General features: G+C 40.7%; 1 protein-coding gene across 1 annotated transcript in view; it reads left to right on the top strand.

The window, feature by feature from the left end:
* THSD7B (thrombospondin type 1 domain containing 7B) overlaps positions 1-19,951 on the top strand; it is a 754,813-nt gene that overhangs the window by 164,995 nt on the left and 569,867 nt on the right. The window contains exons 2-3 of the mRNA XM_019522475.1: positions 571-1,381; positions 14,333-14,584. Of these exons, the coding sequence (XP_019378020.1) occupies positions 571-1,381; positions 14,333-14,584 (1,063 nt within the window). The remainder of the gene's footprint in view (positions 1-570; positions 1,382-14,332; positions 14,585-19,951) is intronic.

The raw sequence follows: 19,951 nt of genomic DNA, 5'->3' as shown, positions 1-19,951 counted from the left end.
TTGCAAAACTTTTTTTTGATCCATTCTGCCTACCCAAAACCCAGTTGCATGTCTTATTTGGGGGTGTGGTATGGGGAAAATAAAATATATTAATTTTATACAGAAAAAACCGTGGACAAGTTAAATTTTATGTTTGTGTTTCCTTGGACTTTTGGATGAATTTTAGGGCAGTCTATAATATCATTTGGGATATTAAGAAGAGGTTACATGACAAAGATGGGAAATGTTTGCTCAATATGGGCATTTAGGAAAATCGAAAATCACCTCTTTTCCCAAAGCCCGGGGTATGATAGGCCCACAGTAGTATCCATAGGACAGTAGGAAAGCCTGTAGTTTTTATGATGTGTTCAGGATATTGTAGGATATGGTGATAATTACTTACTTGTAGACTAAGACTGTGATACTGTCCTAGGGCTTGATCTTGCTATTGGTTTCAGTGACTTCAGTAGGAGTTTGACTGGATTGTAATTAACTGAACTGGATTGTAATTAGTCTCTGAAATGGACTAGCTCAGTTTTCCTTTACCTGGGCATTTCAATCATGTGCTTAATATTTTCTTTTCTTTTATAGGTCACTGGGGACGATGTATAGGTGACTGTGGGTCTGGTGGTATTCGGAGTCGTGCAGTGTGGTGTGTCCACATAGAAGGTTGGACAACCCATCATTCAAACTGCGAACAAAGGGACAAACCTGAAAACCAGAGAAGTTGCTTTAAAGTCTGTCAATGGCACCTTGAGCTCTTTGAGTGGGAAGTTTCGGAATGGAATATTTGTGTGCTTGTTCCTTTTGCTCATGGCGAAGTCAAACCAAGGACTTCAGATTGTGTGACTGCACAGCATGGGCTACAGCACAGAAGTGTACATTGTATTCAGAAACTGAACAGAACTATAGTTGCCAATGAAATATGTGAATATTTTACACCACAACCACCTATAGAACAAGCCTGTCTAATACCCTGTCCCCGGGACTGTGTTGTATCAGAATTCTCAGACTGGTCTGGGTGCAACAAGGATTGCGTGAAGAGTTTACAACACAGAACTCGTTCTGTTCTCTCCCCACCTCTCTATGGTGGTTCCCAATGTCCAAAGCTTACAGAATCAAGGATGTGCAACATTTCTGTCTCTTGCTCTCTTGGGGAAGAAGAATATACCTATAGTCTTATGGTTGGACCTTGGAGTAAGTGTAGACTGTCTCACCCTAAAGAAGTTAGTATGATTGGAAGAACCATGCTGGACTTCAGTTCGGATTCTACAGAGCGAAGCTCTTTCAGATTGCAAGTTTACAAACCCCACCATCATTCCAAGCCATGGGATGTAGAGCTAGGTTATCAGACTAGGCAGGTTAGGTGTATAAGGAGTGATGGGAAAAATGCAATGTTGAGGTAAGGGTATCTTTACACTCACCTTTTTTTTTTTTTTGATTAAAAACACATTTGCATGTAGATAGCTGGTAAAATATCAAGTTCCTGGTAACACAACAGCACTTACGTGTTTGAGTTATAATTCCAAATTTTAACGTGCTTTTCTTATAGTCATGTTTCATTTTATTTCCCTTTCTTGTAAAGGGAAAAGGGAATTAGCTGAATATTTTGCATGCTTCTACAATTTGTGACTACTTATCTGCATTTTATGTTTTTAACGTGTCTCCTTTATAAGGTCTCAACCAATTTTTGTTTTGGCATTACAGAAAATGGAAGCTTATATCACTTTCTTTGTTTGTTAACAATGCCACTTTATTTTTTGCTACGAACAAATCTTTTTCAATATTGTATTGCTTTTGTTAGATTGGACATACCAAACTCTACATCAGACTGAACCCCTTGTATTCTCACTGATCATGGAGAGTCCTTTTTAGAATGTGGTTCATTAAATGTATTAAGAAAACAATTTTTTTAGCAAAGTTGCTTGAGCTAATGAGAAATTAATGATACTATGATTTTATCTTTCTTTAAGAAAACTTACTGGCTTCCTCATGCATGTGAAACCCTTGGTGATGCCAGTGGTAGATATGTAGGTGTATGGCAGAGAATAAGCTTATTTTTCTTTTCTTTCGTTTTCTATTGACTTATCTTTCCATTTATGCTGCCTAATCATTTCTTTTAGTTCATGCAGTATGGATTCCTATAATTTCACGGTCAAGGTTATAATACTCTACAGCAAGTAATGGAAAGATTTATTTTCCATGTTTCTCATGTTTAAATATAAAATGTCTTAGCACAGCCATTTGACTTCAGATTGAAAAATATTTTTCAATAACATTAGAAGTTCTTAAAAATCTGGTTCCTGAATTTCTCAGAACTCAATGTATTTCTCAGTAATCTATAGCTCCTGGCACATACTCAAATTCAAATTGGAAAGATAAGGGTTTATTTTATGTCCAGTGCTTTGCTACTATTAATGTCGCTGGCAGATTGGCACAGGTACTGAGGTGAAAATATGTCCTCTAGACTTTTTTTACCGTCTTCTATTATATCTGCAGCAAAGGACAGATATGTTTATTGATTTGAAAAAGATGTAGAGTCTCCAGACTATTCTGCAGTTCCTGACATTGCTACTGTGTTGCCTGATTCTATAGAACCCAATTCTGACTCTGATTTTATTTCCATTCAACTTCCTTGACTTTAACAGAGTTCATTCTTATTTATTTCACTGTAAGCAAGATTGGAATTAGGGGCACGGACACTCGCATACAGTTGTCAACTGACTTCCTGACGTCTATATCACACTCTCTATCGCAAACTACACATACAGAATTCTGACTTTAAATACACCAGTGTGGGTGTCGCTGAGATCCCCTTGGCAGACTCCCATTAGGAAAGGCAAGGCTGTTCTCACTATTACATCCCCTCATGCTGATTCCATCGTGGAGGAGAGGTGCAGGTTCAATATATGGTTGATGCTTCTTAGAGTCCCCATTGGAAAAGGCTGTTCAAGAGATACTCTTGAAACAGCAAGGGGCTCCTAGTTCTGGTCATGTCACCTCCTTGTCCATTCTCTCTTTTTTGACCGTGATAACCCATTTGGAGGTGAAGCTTAACTACTTCAACCTCCTAGCGCATTTTCCCACTAGGGCTGTGCTAAGGTTTGTGCTAGCAGATGCTGAATCTAGTCCATAATTTACTCTTACCGTCTTCATAAAATGAGCTGCTTTATTGATTTGGAAAGGGGCTAAGGATTTTGTTGTTTTATAGTGCTCAGTTTGTCACACACTTGATGGCAAGATACATTTTTACCCTGTTACCACTGGTAATTCTATAATTGAAGCTAGAAAATTAAATCCCAAGTACATGGCATATCTGATACTAGGGTAAAATGTCATCACTACTAAATGCCCCCGACAAACTCTCCCTTAATAAAACGTGGTTCATTAATGTCTAACTCATTTTATTGTGCAATGTATTTTGCTGTCTTTCTTTTGAAGAATGGGCCAGATCTTGCAGATGCCACTTTACAATAGTGATGATATTTTGGATGCTGATGAAGAAGAGAAAACACATTTGCATAACCCTGAAGCAGACTTTGGCAGGCAGCCAAAAGTCTGCTGTAAAACCGGAATGAAAAAGTGTGCTGATTCTTTTTTGTGGCCAAGTTTTCTTGTTTAGGTACTGTGTTGAATAGGCACTGATGAGATGCATCTTACCTATGGGGAAAACTGAGGCAAGTGAAGAAAGTACCACAAGATGTCTGAACTGAAATCTCTCAGCATTGCTTAATTATTATGATAAATATCCTAAGAATCTCACCACACTTGTTAGTCCCACTGCTGTCTAATTATTAAAGAAAAATGCCAGGTAATGCAAGCACTCAGCCATCTTCCAGTGAACATTTGAGGAAAGTAAATACCTGTTGGTCTAATCACAAATTTTAGGAAGTTGCAGGCCATATAACTCTGCACTGTTAACTTGGGGTGTCTTCCCCATTATCAGAGTGCTGTATCTCAGGGGCAGGCAAAATGCGGCCCAGGGGCCACATGCAGCCTGGCTGGCCATTCTATCCAGCCCGTGGGGACCCTAAAAAATTTAGAAAATGAATATTTATCTGCCCCTGCCTGTCATGCAGCCCTTAATGGCTTGCCAAAACTCAGTAAGCGGCCCTCTGCCCGAAATAATTACCCACCCCTGCTGTACCAGGTATTGCTTAGGTTGATGCACGGTTTTTACTGAGAAGATTTACGTGAGTAATGCTCGCACCACCAAACCATATTTTTTCAAAGATGTCTTGGGCATAAATAAAATAATATCTTGAATAATCACAATGAATTGAAAAAAAAAGTATTCTGAAATAGAAAAGAATCTCTGTTTGCTTAAAACTGTATTTCGAGAACAAGGTCATGAAAGTGGTTTTGAGCACTCTAAAGGTGAAGAGGGTCAATTCTTGCAGATGCAGGATTAGTGGTGGGAATTTTTGCTTCTTAATTAATAAGCTTACAGTTCTTATTTATTAATAGTCTTTTTGAAGTGGCTAACAGTGGTATGAAACTTACTTGCCTGAACTCAGATTCATTTTCTCATTGATTACTGATAATTAACATAACTAAAGCCAGTCAAAACAAATCTCTCTTACAAAGCATCGTTAAGAGAACGTTGTTTTCATTTATATAATTGGCCCTGCAGGGATTTGTGAAACTTATATCCACAAGTGCAAGAGCAAAATTAATCTGCATTGTAAAAAGAAAAACCCTAAGTTAGATTATTTCCAAAGGTGTTTAGGTGGCTGAAAGAATATATACACCTTGACTTATTGCAACGCATGCCTTTCTTAGGAGTTGTGAGTGGCCAAAACAAATATGCCGAGTTAAACTGAGGGAAATACCACATTTCAAACTGATCCACTCTGTTTTATATATCTTGTATATCACAAAGTGAGCAGAAACTAAACCATGCTAATCATCCAATTATTTCATTCAGGCTCTTGTTTGGCTTCCACTTGTTGTGAGAGAGAGACGACCTGGAAATGGTTATTGGGGATCAGATGATGCCTGGCACGTTCTTTCTTGACTTTCTTTTCTCCCTGTTTTAACTAAGTGCAATTGTTTAATCTGCCCATATTCAGACTGAAAGAGGAGCAGTAAGAATAGAGCTGGGTGGGAATTTTTCACTGACACATGTTTTAGTCAGGAAGTACTAGTTTGTCAAAATCAGAAAAGGTTCAAGGGAAAAGGTTGGTTTGCTGCATTTTCCATTTTGAAATAAAAGCACTGTGTTGTTTTTTTTTTTTTTTTAAGAAAAATTCATTTGTTTTGGTTCAAAACAGTTCTAGTGTAGAAATATAGGCAAATTTGTGTGTGGGGGGGGCTATTCCTTTGGAATCGGAAAACAGTTTTCCAGCTCTAATTATGAAAACAACGTGCTACATTCTTCTGTTTCAGGGTATTTTCAGATTATTTCCATCCTGTTTCATATTCAGAATGTGTGCCTATATGTCTGTGTTTAAACACAAATCTGAATAATTCAGCAAGAATATGGGCGTCCTGACTGCCAGACTAGGAAGGCATGTTTGCTCGCTGTCTATTTAGACATTTAAAAAAAACCCAGCTGCATTGGGAGGGGTTGCAAGAATGCCCACACAGAATGCAATGTGAATGATGTGGATTCAAGTCCCTCTGGAAGAGTTGGACTGTGAACTTCAGTCTCCACAAGTCCCTTCACAAATGAGGTGAAACACAAGGCACCTTTTTGGGATTGCCTTTCAGCAAGAATTTTTTATTTATTTATTTTTTAAAATTTCATCTGAACCAATTTTTTTCCTTGGTTTTTTTGATGTTTCAGGGCTGACCTGGAAAATCAAGTACTCATTCAACCCTAGCTATAAATGCATAAGTAGGCAGAATAAATAGAACTGTGTCCATTTTTAATTTAGTTAACAGATTCATAGCTTGTATTGTAGTGACAGTGAACATTTTTGGAGATTGCTTCGGTTAGACAACAAAGCTTATGTGCAGTCAGATGCCTGAGTGAAATAAGATTGGAATTTAAAACAATATTTATCTTTGACCAGTGAAATTACATGTTTAATTTATAGACTCAAATCAATGTACTTTAATGGTAATGTTTTGCATATTTAGGTTTATTCATATTAGCTTGCCTTAGATGCATCTGTAATGCACAACTGTAACGCACAAAACCATGTCTGGGCTATACCCAAGAGGGAAGAGTGCGTTTATATTTTGGGGTTCTTCTGTATTACAGTTGTTTCAGGCCTATGAACTTGTATATACCAACCATTTAGATTCAGATCCTAGCAGGTTATTTCATACAGTTATCTTCCAGAAAACATTAATCTGAGCAGCTGAAAAACTAAGTGGAAGTTGTCAGCTCTACTTTTCATTCACTCTGAAATGAAGAGATTGGCTGTCCTGTGGGCCTTCTATGAAAGGAGCAGTGGACAGATGTACCAAGGAAAGAAATGTGCATATAAGGTCCTGTACATACCAGACATCACTTGTGGTTTTTGTCTTAATAATCTGCTGGGAGGTGTTGTATACTACAGTAGGTAAGGGCCTATGTGTGCATCCATTTATAGGCTTTTTGTTCACTGAGTGCGAATTTCGGCTAGCGATATTAAGATATAAAAGATAACCCCTTTCAAGGGTTCTCCATGGCAGTTGGGCATGGCTGATTTACTTAATTCATTAGTGCCTGGACTGGTTTTAATCTTGGTGACAGCAATGAAATATTTAAAAAAATGGAATGGGAACATGTAGCTGTATCTAAAAACAAATTTCAGCTGATTCTTTAAAACATTGGGATCAGAAGTCCTCTTAGTCATGTTGACATATCAACTTCAATTTCTTAGTATAATCAGCCTGGCCAGTAACTTATTTTCATTAACTTCTTACCTTAGGATAACTTTTTTCTTTAACAATTTGGCACAGATACACTATAATACAATTGTCCCTATAATGGTGTAGATGAAGCTGTAAAAGGAAATTAATGTTGTGCTTCATGTGGCTTAATTTATCTTCAAATTACAATCAGGAAGATTAAAGATTTTAGGATGGCTATAAATTTGTGAACTTTGAGTATAGAGCATTTTGTACCTGTGTAAGGAACTTCATACAAACAGGAAGTTATTCCTATAAGAGAAGAACACACAGTTTTTTATGAGTTTAAAACAGAATAATTTCTTTTTAGAGATATTTCATAGTTTCCTTCCTTTGGAAGGATAAAACTGTTTATATACATGAAGTACTATAAGTCCTTTGAGAACAAAGTTGTTGGATGTTCTATGCAGAAAGTCTTTATTTATTGGCATTTTATGGGCCTCTTGACTAATAAAGAAACATTACAAGGAGAAAAATACAGAAAATATAACATGAAAATTTTAGTGTTGAATTATTACAGTTTAAAAAAATCATGTAGGGTTTATTTGGTAGATCCATTTGTTCAACTTCTCTAATTATTATATATATAATTACACTTCAGACCATTGAGATTAGGACAGTGCTTGTTTTCTACTTCATAAAGCAAATCTAACTAGTTACTCTGTAATTAATGTTGTGCACAGTGCAGTCCCAGGAATTACATGGATCCTTTCTCATGGACTGCAAGCTTGATGTAGTAGAGAGGCCTATGTGCTGCCAATGATCCTGAGAGTAATGCTGTCTGGAGTTGTATATTCCTCATATGGTCATTCATGGTTACAAGGTCATGGGCAAGGTTTCTAGACTAATAGTAATCCAAAAATAAAAAGTCCTTAATGACACAGGAAGCAGATGAAGAAAGACTACCTCACAATGGCTGCAGAGGCAGATGAAGGTGGTGGCAGAATAGAAACCTTGGTTGTCTAAGTTTTTCCTTTCCATTGGATTATGGTTTCCTTCCTGTGAAGCCTTGCATGGTTGCTGATGTGCAATGGCATTCCCACATTACAAGAAGACACATGCAGGTGTCTTTAATAGCCAAATTGTATGGCAATGGGACGGTGGCAATGGGAGCATGTGGTACTGATTACCAGAAGTCCATTGTTATGAATCTACCTAGAGGTGATGATTGTAGAGTGGTCATTTTGTACTTGGAACTGAGACAGGCACACAATTTGGCAGCTGCAGCCAGGACTAACCAGGCCTATTTAGGATTGCCTCTACTTACCCCATATGGAGAGGGTGATAGAAAAGGTGCTTTAAATCTAATTCATGTAATTTACCTGACTGGAAAAACATGTCCAGTGGGATCACTGTATCCATGGTCCAAATCAAGTAATGACATTTGCAACTGGAAACCTCTGTACCCTGATGGATAATCCTAACAAATGACGCTCTGATTAGCCCAGCAGGGAATTGATAACAGTGTTTATCACCCAATTAAGAAAACAACAGAGGGATATTACAAGCTACTTGTTGATTCTACCTGTTGATTCAGCAGGGACCATAGCCAGCATGTGGTCTGCTAGCTAATACACAGACACCTCTCAGCAAGGCAGAGGGGAATTCCTGCTTAGCAGGCAGTGGTGAGGAGGATGGGGGAAACTACAGCCAGGAAGCAGAGAGGAGGAGCTAGCCTTGCTGTGGAGCAGAGAGCCCCGCCTAGCCCAGGAAGCATGCTGGGATGCTAGGAGTGTCTGGTTTATCTTAATCCAGCAAGGGGCCTGAAACAGACATTGCATAAACTGCCTTGAGCCAAATCAGTTAAGTCTGATACTACGTTCAACCAGGTTTATTTCAAACCAGTTTCAGCCATGCTCAGATTGGTTTATGTGCACTGAACATCTGTTCTGTTACAGGTTTAAACCAGTTTCTGATCACTTAAACCAGTTTATGTGTAATGTCACAAGGATGCCTCACAACTGGCTCCTGAAACAGATCCTGTACTTCCAACTCACTGATGGTCATCACTGTAGAGGTGGGCAACAGAAAAGATTTAGGGACGTGTTGAAGGCGAATCTGAAGAAATGAGATTTTAATGTCAGTACTTGAAAGTTTCAAGCACTGAATTACCCCCGCTGGTTGCATGATGTGTATGACAAGATATCAGTTACTTTGAGCAACTTCTTCTCACTATGGAGCTGGATAGATGAGAGAAAAGGAAACAACGGTGTCCCTGACATTACCAGGACTCATTCCTTCCTCCTGGAACTATCTGCCATACCTGTAGTTCAACATATGTATCTTGGATTAGCCTCCTTCTCCATTTCTGGACTCACCAATGACTGCCCTATTTACTGGAATACTGTCCTCATATTGAGGGACTGCTGCTGCCAACAGTATGATTATTTTCCACTGTACATAATTAAATTCTGGGATAATTTATACCAATGGGGTAGGGTTTAATCTCATAATAAGAGGGGTTATGGACAGGTATTTCACTTCAATGAACCTGAATTCTAATATTTTTTTATGTAAAAATGTTATGTAAGAGTTTTGTTATGTTTTGTTAACTTTCAAGGCACATCAGAAAAGTATCCCACTTGATTTATCTTTTTTTTCCCATTCAGGCTTTTCCCTGATTTTATAGATGAAGAAACTGAGAAAGGGAAGAGTTTAGATAAGCTTTTCTAATTTGGAAATATGGCACATAAAGCTGTATTTAGTAAATAAGTTGATCCAACTTCAGATAATCAGAACATTTATTTTTACTTTGACAGAAGCTGGGTGAATCCTTCATTTTTAATCATGCTAAGTGCATCTACATGTACATTAACGTTTTTTAGTTGATGTGTATTAAATCTAGTACCTCCAGGCACTTTTACATGTGCTCTGGGAGAGGCAGGGGGGAGCAGCTCTGAGAGCCGCTCGCTCTAATTAAAGCACTGTTGCGTCTCGTATATCAGTGTCCCTGCACTAAAAAATGGTGGTGGGGGCACTTGAATTAAAGCTCGTTAGATGAGTTTTAGTTCAATCACCGCTCCCACCATTTTTAATCATGGGGAAGCATGGGGTAATTGCCATGCTCCAGCAGACTTGATTGATCGAGTCTGCTTCAATGCACTGGAATTCCAGTGAGTCGGAGCAGCCTCCATGCTCGTATATAGGCAACATTCATTGTGAGGTACTAGGAAAGTGTTCATTAGACTGTCTTTATGTGAATTAACTAAAGAGTATGTGGTGCCTGTAGTGTGCTGGGAGGCTGCTCTGGTGCACTGTACTTATAGTGCATCAGAGAAGACTTGATTAATTTAGTCTGCTGGAACATGGTTACCGTGCTCCAGCAGCCTCCCATGTCTCGTGCATCAGTGCCTCCGCACTTCAAAATGGCAGCAGGGGCACTGTAACTAAAGCTCATCAAATGAGCTTTAGTTCAAGTGCTCCTGCTGTTTCCTAGATTACAGGTAACTTTCTGGGTAGGCTACTGATAAAAGAAGCAGAAACAGGTCTACAGCCCGACCTTTCATTTGCTTGCACCTTAAAACATAAGAACAAACATTTATCCTAAAGTCTATCTGGCTACCCACAACAGCACAACATAGATTTTCACCTATCCCGACTGGGGAGACTCGAGAGGAGGGAGGAGGGTGGCACATGGATTGGCAGCAGGTCTTCTTGAATTTGCGAAGTTCTCCAAATTTCCCTGCAGCCTATGCCCAATATTTATAGATGGCTGGTTTTAATATTCTAATAAATGACCTCTGTTTTGTTTTATTTAAATGTATTTGTTTCACTGAAACCTTTGGTATTGGACTGAACCATATCTTTTGTGAACTTGGAAAGTGTCAGTTATTTGGGATTTATATCCTTGGGAAAGAGGGAGGGTTTCTTATCTCCTTTCCTTCCCCATTTTGGAATGCGGTTTCTGTTTCTTCTTTACCTTACTTTATGGCCTTTCTGACAGGCTGTTTTTGTTTTTACAGATTATCTAAGCATTTTAACAAAAACATATCTATTATAGCAAAATCACATCTAATACATTTGGTTACATCAATCTCTACTACTACTATTTTAAGATAAAGCTATGATATAGAGTATATGGGATTATTCAAAATATGGGGCTTCTCTTTTCTCCTTTTAGGCCTTGTGCTTTGTTTAGTTGTGTTTGATGGTTTCCTTTACTTGCTAACCAAGTTAGTTGTCGTGTACAAAAGTTCACACTATGGCCACTCAGAAGCAAGCTTTGGGCCTTCTGCTTAGCCTAGGCCTTTTGAAAATGGCCAAGGCTGGCAACAGCAGCGCTATTTTGAAGTGCAGGAACACTGATACATGAGCTGCTGCGATGCTTTAATTAGAGCAGCTCTTGAAGCGGCATGCATGGCAAGAGGGGGGCGAGCAGGCTGCCTCTGTGGCAGGCAGTATTGTAGAAGGGCTGTCCCCATGGTGTCCGGCCTGGGGGTCTGTAGCTTGCAGGGTGTGTGACCCCTCTCTGCTCAGAAGCTGGGCAGCCCTGGCCTAGACTATCAAGATGAAACACTGGATTTGAAAGTTTACCTTAAGTTCTTACTTTAATAGGACTAGAGAGTGGGCAGGAGGTAAAGGGAGAAGGAAGAAAAGATGAAGAAGGGGGAGTGAAGAATTCTTCAGAGAATGAGGAAAGCGTGGGAGGAAAAATAAACAGTTACACTCCTGTGTACCGGCTTTGCATTAAGGGAGAATTCTGTCTGTAGAGCTTAGCACAGGTTTGCTTTCAGCTAGAAAAGTATTCGATGCATGAATCATGCTTTGTCGCCAGTGGAGGAAATATGATTTTATATTAAGAGCAAGAAAGTTTTTTCAAACGTAAAAAAAAAAAAAGAAAAAAGTATATGTTGCCATATTATTCAAGCATCACACGGACTTGTTCCTTGCAGACTGGGAGAGGTAGGGATGGAAAGTTTGGAGCTAGCGATTCACAAAATTCTGTGAACTCTGATCCTCCACATCTGACTCTTCATGGGGAACTAGCCCCCCGAGGGAACACATAGCAAGAAAATAGGTTATCTCTTAAGAAGGAGCCAGCACCTAAATAAGGAGCCTTCTGCTCTGCTCATGTAGCCAGCCCTTTTTACCCATTTTTCTGTTTTTTCTATTCTGCCCCTCATTTTGTGACCTGGTCCACAGAAGCATCACCATCTTTATATTCAAATCCTTCCTTGAGATCTGGTTTTAAAAGAGGCAAATTACATATGTTAATATTCTCCAACAAACATTGCAGAATAACTGCATTTTCTTGTTAGTATTTGCTTGCAGTTTAGAAGGTACCGCATTGTCGGGTGCTGTACTAGGAGGCTGTTTTGTCCTAAACAAGGAGTTGTCATCTTAAAACTATTGCAGTAATTTTGTCTTTCATTTTGAATCCTTCCCTGGATTATCCATAGTTTCTCCTAGGCTGACACCTGTTATGTTAGATCAATAGTGTAACTGGGATGGGTGAGCAAGGCACCAGCCATAGACACTAATTCAGACGGGGCACCAGAATGGCAGCCACCAAGGTGCTCACACTGCCGTAGGTGTGGCTGTCTTCTGGGAGTGTGTCAAGGCAGCAGCTACCTGTGCCAGAGCTGCAGTGGCACACAACACCTCCCTTCCCCTCCCTGACCCAGGGTGCCAACATTTTGGGTTATGCCTCTGTGCTAGATTGCCAGCTGGTTGTCCGAGGAAGGGGCTGTCTTTTGTATGCTGTCAGACACGCAGCACATTTAGGTTACTTTGGAAGAAATAATAATAGTTAATAACTAAATTATGTTTATGCTAGTTTTAAAAGAGTTCAGCTTTTTTTCAAATAGCCCTGAATTTAAAAAAAAAAAAGTGTCTTAATATATTTTCTCAACAGCAGGTTAATAATTAAGAGTGATTCAATAACTGTTCCTGTGACACCAGCATTGGATTTCCCACCTTTAAGTGCTAGCGTATTTGCTCTTAGTGGGTGGTAAAACCATGATTCTCACTGATAGGAATTGGAAAGGAAAACTAAAAAGAAAAAGGTAAGAGTATAAGTAGCTTCCACGATTTATTTGTAATACTGCTGTGGCATTTATAGTCTGAGCAAAAGCCTACCTTGTGATCTCTTTCCCAGGTGACTTCCCGGTGACCCTGGTTTCCCTTCCTGGCTCTATCCTTTTCCCCTCTCTTCTCTTTTGGTGACTCCTGAAGTTTTGGCATCCTCTCTTATTACCCCTCCTAACTTCCCATAAGTCTAGTACTCCAAGGTATTTGAGGACTAGGAAGGATACTTCTATCCTGGAGATTTTTGTGGTTCTCTGGCTGAACTGTGGTCAGGCAGCAGCTGAGACATTAAAGGGGTAACGCGGGAGAATTTGCTTTCTGTGAGTTGTTTTGAGCCTGTACTAAATGCCAATTAGGCAGCAAAGAAAAGAAAATTGGTGAGGTGGCTGATTCACACACATGCCTCTGACCAATGCTGGGATGTAGGCACAGGGAGAGAAAGTGGTATTTGGCTGCTACATTATTTGCTTCAATGAATCAAACTTGTGTATTTTTAAGAAACTGCTTGATTGTTGTACTTTCCCGCTAGTTTTGTATGAATCCATGAGACTTTTGTACTGTTGATTATGGCAACATTGAGGTTTAAGCTGCCTTTATGGCCTGTTTTACAGGTATCGTGCACCTTCTGTTGTGACTTGCACTGTGCGCAGAGTGAGTGAGGATTTTGTACTGATATAGCATGTAAACAACTACACGGGGAGCAGGGAGTGGAGAATCAAACCCACAGAACTGAGACTGCAGCTGCCAAACTCCAGAAGCTTTTGCCTTAGTGGGTCTATGGTTTTGGAGACATGCTATGCCATTTAATATAGTGGTTTTTTATATAGTATGTGCCAAGAGAAGGCAAAAAACAGAGTTGCTGCTCTCAGAATCAATATGTTGTTCCAATCCTTGGTGTGATCGCAGAGGCAGAGGATTAAAAAAAATCCTAACTTATTTTAGTGTTTGATCCTCAAGGTGTTTGAGCTCCCTCCGGTCTCTCAACGAATTGCTTAACAGGAACTGTTCAGCACCTGAAACAGCTCAGCTTTGGGGCAAAGAGCGGTGAGGCAAGCTGTTTAAAAGGATAGCTGTTCTGCAGTGTTCTCTCGGTGTTGTTCTGTATTACAGTCATTTGTGAACCACTAACCTGATCCTGTTCATAAGAGATGTGCAGAATGTATGAGAAATGTGCTGTGTTTCCTATCTGTTCTAACGTAAAGCATGAGCTGGATGTGGTATATTCAAATGAGTTTATCAGACAAAATCTAAATTTTAAGACTATGCCTGATTAACTGAGATACTGCACTTGCTGCTTTTCTTGCCTACGCCAGTTTTGCATTAATGCAGATCCATTCATTTAATTGGGATTACTCTGGATTTGCACTGGTGTGAGAGAGATCGGAACCGGTCCCCAAGTTAATGCTAGGATTTTATTGTTGAAAAAAGAAATCTAACTGCAAACAGAAATTCCTTAGCTTCTTTTACTGCTTTCTCATCACAGCCTTTGTATGCAAGAAGCCATCCCCTTGACCTTTCAGTCCTGTGTCATCCCTAAAGACTGTGAAATGTCTGATTGGGCTGCATGGAGCACCTGCTCGAAGACTTGTCACTCGGGAGATCTCTCACCCGGATTCCGAAGCAGACGCAGGCGTATCAAGCACGTTGCGGTGGGCGCAGGGAAGGAGTGTCCTGAGCTAGAAGAGAAGGAGGCCTGCAACATACAAGGAAAAAAGTTTCTGCCACCTTGTCCCAGGTATAGTGTATACTTTGATCAACACTGGGAGCACTCAGCCGGGATGCCAACCCGGTTTATAGATTTACCGGGGTAAATGAAAGTCAAAATTATTCTATTTTCCCATTGTTTTTAGCCAGTAGTTTAAGATTGCTTTAATAAAATTATGCATAAATCTCTGGAATTGATTCTTGTGTTCCAAAAGGGAATCCTCATACTGCTGTGTCCCAGGCCCTATTTTAATTGCAGAAAGCAGAATATCTTCTTCTTGGGAGCTGTCACTTATGGTTAGGTAGCAACTGGAATAAGGGGCAGTACCTTAGACTGTGCAGGTGACATCGGTGTACACGGAGCCTTCTAAATAGCATGGAGATTGGGGCAGGGATCCATGGCTGTGGGCAGTTATTTGGGGTCCAAGGGGGGCTGACAGCAGTACCATTCAGTAAAGTCACATTAAAGAACATTTTTCTCTCCCCCCACAAAAGAACTTCCCTGTGTGCACATGAGAGCAGTAGGAGGCAACAACCTCCACTGCCTAACTAAACTACTTTTAGGTTTCTCTTGCAGAGAAGCACCTTGTCCCTACTCTCCGCGTGATGGTTGTTGCAGCCCTGGGATCTCTGAAGGGAGTGGGGTTTCATTTCCATTCCATTCTGCCTCTCTGATGGGATGCAGCTTTGGATCTCTGCTCTGTTGTGATTCTCCACAAGTTTGGTCAGATTACTGTGAAGGGGCCTGGTCTGCTTTTGGAAGATGTTAAAATGCCCGATATTTCTCCATTTGACAACGTCTAGGACTGGGTAGCCTCCAGATATCTGAAATTCTTTATCTACGTAGACAAATCTCAGTGGAAGGACTGTAAGTTTAAAAGGGGGCTTATTTACACGGCCACAATACAGCCTCTGTATTATTGCCAAGACCCCTTAAACAAATCCGCAAGCTGATGTGCTCCTGGAAAAGAGAAACCTGTGCAAGCATCATTAAAGTATGAATTTCTTCAAAATCAACTAGTCGCTGATCATCTCTATGCACCCTGCTAGCAGGAGGACAGGGGAGAATTTAAAAAAAAGAATCTTTTCCTTGATTAGATCTTACAAAAAGCTCTTGTGTACTGATTTTTCCCCCCATCCAAATGCATGTCAATTTCAAAGACAAAAGAACGAGAGGTTGCCTTGCTGATTTTATTCATTGCGTACACTGTGTTGTTTCAGTTGACGCCTGATTGAAATACACCAACTGCTGGTTAATGAGGAAACGAATAGACGTGTGCCTGGAGCTTAGTTTCCTATCCCTATTTTTTCCCCCCTGTATTGAATTAGTGCTTGAGTTGGCCATTTATGCCACTGCTCTGTATAAGGCAAAGTATAGAGCAAGGGCACTCTAGGAAAAGCACAAGATTGTGCTCTGCCCATGCCAGTTCCTAATCAATCTTCCACGGTGCTACTTGCTTAGCTCCATCAATTAAGATGGATACAATTGTTTTGTTTGTTTTCTTACTTCATAGGTTCATAGTTGTTAGGGGCTGGAAAAGACCTTACACATCATGAGGTCCAACCCCCTTGCACTTGGGCAGGAAAGACTGCTGGGCTCAGATGACCCCAGCAAGGTGGGTGTCAAGACACTTTTTGAAGATCGCCAGGGTGGGTGACAGTACCACCTCTGGGGGCAGCCTGTTCCAAACCCTCAGCACTCGACTTGTAAAGAAATTTCTCTTCATGTGCAGTCTGAAGCTATCTTCAATCAGTTTGTGCTCATTGTTTCTTGTCCTCTCCTGGCAGGCCTTGGTGAACAGATGCTCCCCCAGGCCCTGATGTACACCCTTAATATACTTATAGGCTGCCAGCAAGTCCCCCCCGAGTCTTCTCTTCTCCGGGCTGAACAGTCCCATGTCTTTCAGCCTTTTCCCGTATCACCTGCTCTCTAGGCCTCTAATCACGTGTCCTTTGGACTCTCTCATTATCATTAGGTGTATTCCCTCACCATGTTACAGGTTATAGTATAGCAGGTGCTTAAGGTAGGGTATATTCTTTCCCCATCCTACCCCTTGTTTCCCTAGCTCCTGTGTTCCAGGGAGCATAAGGACTGACATTGCTAGTAGCCCCTTGAGCAAGGAGCCCTTGTGCATTAGGGCAAGACCTGCTTGGGATCAAGCACAGGATACTTATAGTTAAGTTTCAGGATAGCCAGTGGGTCAAGATTACTGCACACAATCTATGATGTATAGGTAGATGTCACAGGGAGGTGGTAATATCCAATATTCATTATTTTAAGAAACTTGTGGTAGGCTTTTGGTTTATACCTTCCTTTTGCTTCCTCCACTGCAAAGCTATGTGCTGCATGTTAGAAAATCTAACCAACTGAGAAGGAAAACAGTTATGCAAGCAGATGTGTGATTCTTTTAGGATCAGAATTAAACGGTGTAGGAGAACTGGGTTTTGAAAGATCTGAATATAGGCCCTACATGCTTCTGTAGCAGCCAGTACAGGGTGTTATAACACTACATTACAATCAGTGGCATGTTGATATAGTGATTGTATCCTTATAAACATTCATGGACATTCTCAAATGAGGTCAAGTAAAATTTGGCAGCATGTGAATCTTTCATGTTCTCTCTCAATCACATAACATGGCAAAATTCCCCATGGTATAATACCAGTGATTTCTGACGTTAAGAATAGCATGTTCTATTTATTTTGGGAGAGTGCCACCTTATTCATTTTATCATTAGTATAATATTGAGCCAGAAAAAATATACAGCTTTTGTCCTTACAGCATCTGCCTCAGCATTGCATTCTTCAGGTGAGGATTCATTTCCATCCTTTCTTTCCTTCCTTTGCAGAAAGAGGATTAGTTCAAGAAGGTTCAAAATTGGCTCCATTTGTAAGGGTTAAACACACACCTTCTATTATCAGCTGAATTTTAGTTATTGCTATTGGTCCTAAAAATTATACAATAGTATTTTACCTTTATTTTCCTAATTTCTAGAAAGCATCTGTCCTATCAGATTTTGGATTCATGAACTTTAAGGTAACTGCTGTTATTTGGCTCTACCATTTCCCTTCCTTTCCTTTATCATGTACTTGTGGCAAGGTGTTTAGCAGAATTTGAAGATTTCACTGGAATCTGACAGGCCGTGCCATGAGCACTTCTTCTGTGGCCTTGAGCTTGCAACCTCTGGGCTGACAATTGTGTAGTATCCATGACACACCAACTCCTCTGGTCATTTTCCTAAGGAAATGGCGTAATGCTTCTTAGGATCAAAGGATCATAGGGCTGGAACCAACCTCACCTGGTCCTCTAGTCCAGCCTCCAGCTCAAGACAGGATTATCCCTGACTTAACCATTCCAGCAAAGTGTCTGTCCAACCTACTCATGAAAATTTCCAGGGTTGAAGATTCCCTAGTTAGCCAGTTTCAATGCTTGACCATAGTAGGAAATTTCATAGTAAGAAATGTCCTTGTAGTCACCAACTGAAGCTTCCCTTGCTGTAGCCTGAGGCCATTGCTACTAGCCCTTTACCCTACAGCAATGAGAAATAGTGTGTCTCCATCCTTTCTGTATTTTACCCTATATTTACCTTTGTTTTCAAATCCCCTCTCAGTCTTCTCTTCTCCAGACTAAATAACCTCACCTTTTTCAGCCTTTCCTCATAAGTGATGCACCCTAAGCCTTGAATCATTTTTTGTGCTCTCTGTTGGACTCTTCAGTCTGTTCACACCCTTCTTGATGTGTTGGGCTCATATTAGACACAGGTGGGGCCTCAGCAGTGCTGAATAGATCTCACCAGAGCAAATGAATCACTTCCTTTGATTTGTAAGTGGTGCTCCAGTTTCTACAACCCAGTATGCTGTTGTTTTTTCCAACAAGAGCACACGGTTGGCTCGTATTCAGCTTATGGTCTACTGTAACCCCTCAATCCTTCTCTGTACTGCTGTAGCCTAGCTTAGTCATTTCCCAGTCTGTAGTTGTGTATGCAATTATTCCATCTGAAGTGCAGCACTTTACACATGGCCTTGGTGAATTTAATCTGGTTAATTGCAGACCGTGTTTCCAGTTTATCCAGGTCATTCTGGATCCTAGGCCTATCTTCCAGAGTGTCTGCTGTTTCACACAGCTTGGCGTCATTCACAAATTTGCTAAGCATTCACTCCGTCCCGATGTCCAAATCATTAATGAATATATTAAACAATCACCAAACTCAGTTCAGACCCCTGGGGTTCTCACTCTTCCCAACGGGGGGCATTGAACCATTGAGATCTACTCACTGAATATGTTGATCCAAACAGTTATGCATTCATATTACAGTACTTTTTCTGGTTTCTATTTCCTCAGCTTGTTAATGAAAATGTTGTGAGACAGTGTTAGAAGCCTTGCTAAAGTCAAGGTATATCATGTTCACTGCTCTCCCCATGTTCATAGATCCTATTACCTTATCACAGAAGGAAATCAGGTTGGTCAGGCATGACTTGCTCTTGATGAATCCATGCTGACTGTTCCTGACCACCTTGTTCTCCTCTAGGAACGTCACAGTAGATTCCTTGTGGACCTGCTCCATGAGCCCTCCACGTATCAAGATCAGACTTACTGGTGTGTAATTCTCCAGATCCTCCTTCTTCCCTTTCTTAAAAAGGGCACTCAGTTTGCTCTTTTCTAATCATCCGGGACCTCATCTGACCTTCATGAGCTCTTCCAGTGGCTCTCAGATTACCTCAGACAATTTCTTCAATGCCATAGGGCAGTGGTTTTCAACCACTTTTCATTTGTGGGCCTCTAACATTTTTTAAATCAAGTTGTGGACCCCTTTGGAAATTCTGAATGGTGGTACAAATCCCTTTGAATTGTGAATGTGGGTATTCGCATACTTTTGATTGATCTTTGTAATCTTTTGTGGACCCCTTAGACATAGTCTGCGGGTATCCAGGGTTCCACAGACAACAGGTTGAAAAGCACTGCCCTAGGGTGCATTTCATCCAGGCCTGCCAACTTGAAAGTCTGTAGCTTCACTAAGTAATCCCTAACTCATTCTTTTGACACTGTCTCTCACCCCGTTCTCATTAAGAAACTGGGGGGCTGTGGCGTAGACACCCACACAGTCAAATGGGTCACCAGCTGGTTGGAGGGCTGCACCCAGAGGGTGGTAGTGGATGGCTCCTTCTCAACTTGGAAGGACGTGGGCAGTGGGGCTCTGCAGGGCTCGGTCCTCGGGCCCGCACTGTTCAACATCATCAGTGATTTGGACGAGGGGGTAAAAAGCACCCTGTTCAAATTTGCTGATGACACTAAGATGTGGGGGGATGTGGGCACACTAGAAGGAAGCAACAGGCTACAATCTGACCTAGACGGGTTACAAGGGTGGGCGGATGAGAATAGGATGGGTTTCAACACAGA

This window comes from Gavialis gangeticus, unplaced genomic scaffold, assembly GCF_001723915.1.
Source record: "Gavialis gangeticus isolate Ggan-Ray unplaced genomic scaffold, GavGan_comp1, whole genome shotgun sequence".
Taxonomy (NCBI): Eukaryota; Metazoa; Chordata; order Crocodylia; family Gavialidae; genus Gavialis; species Gavialis gangeticus.
The sequence above is the reverse complement of the archived record's forward strand: the minus strand, read 5'-3'. Positions and strand labels throughout refer to the sequence as shown.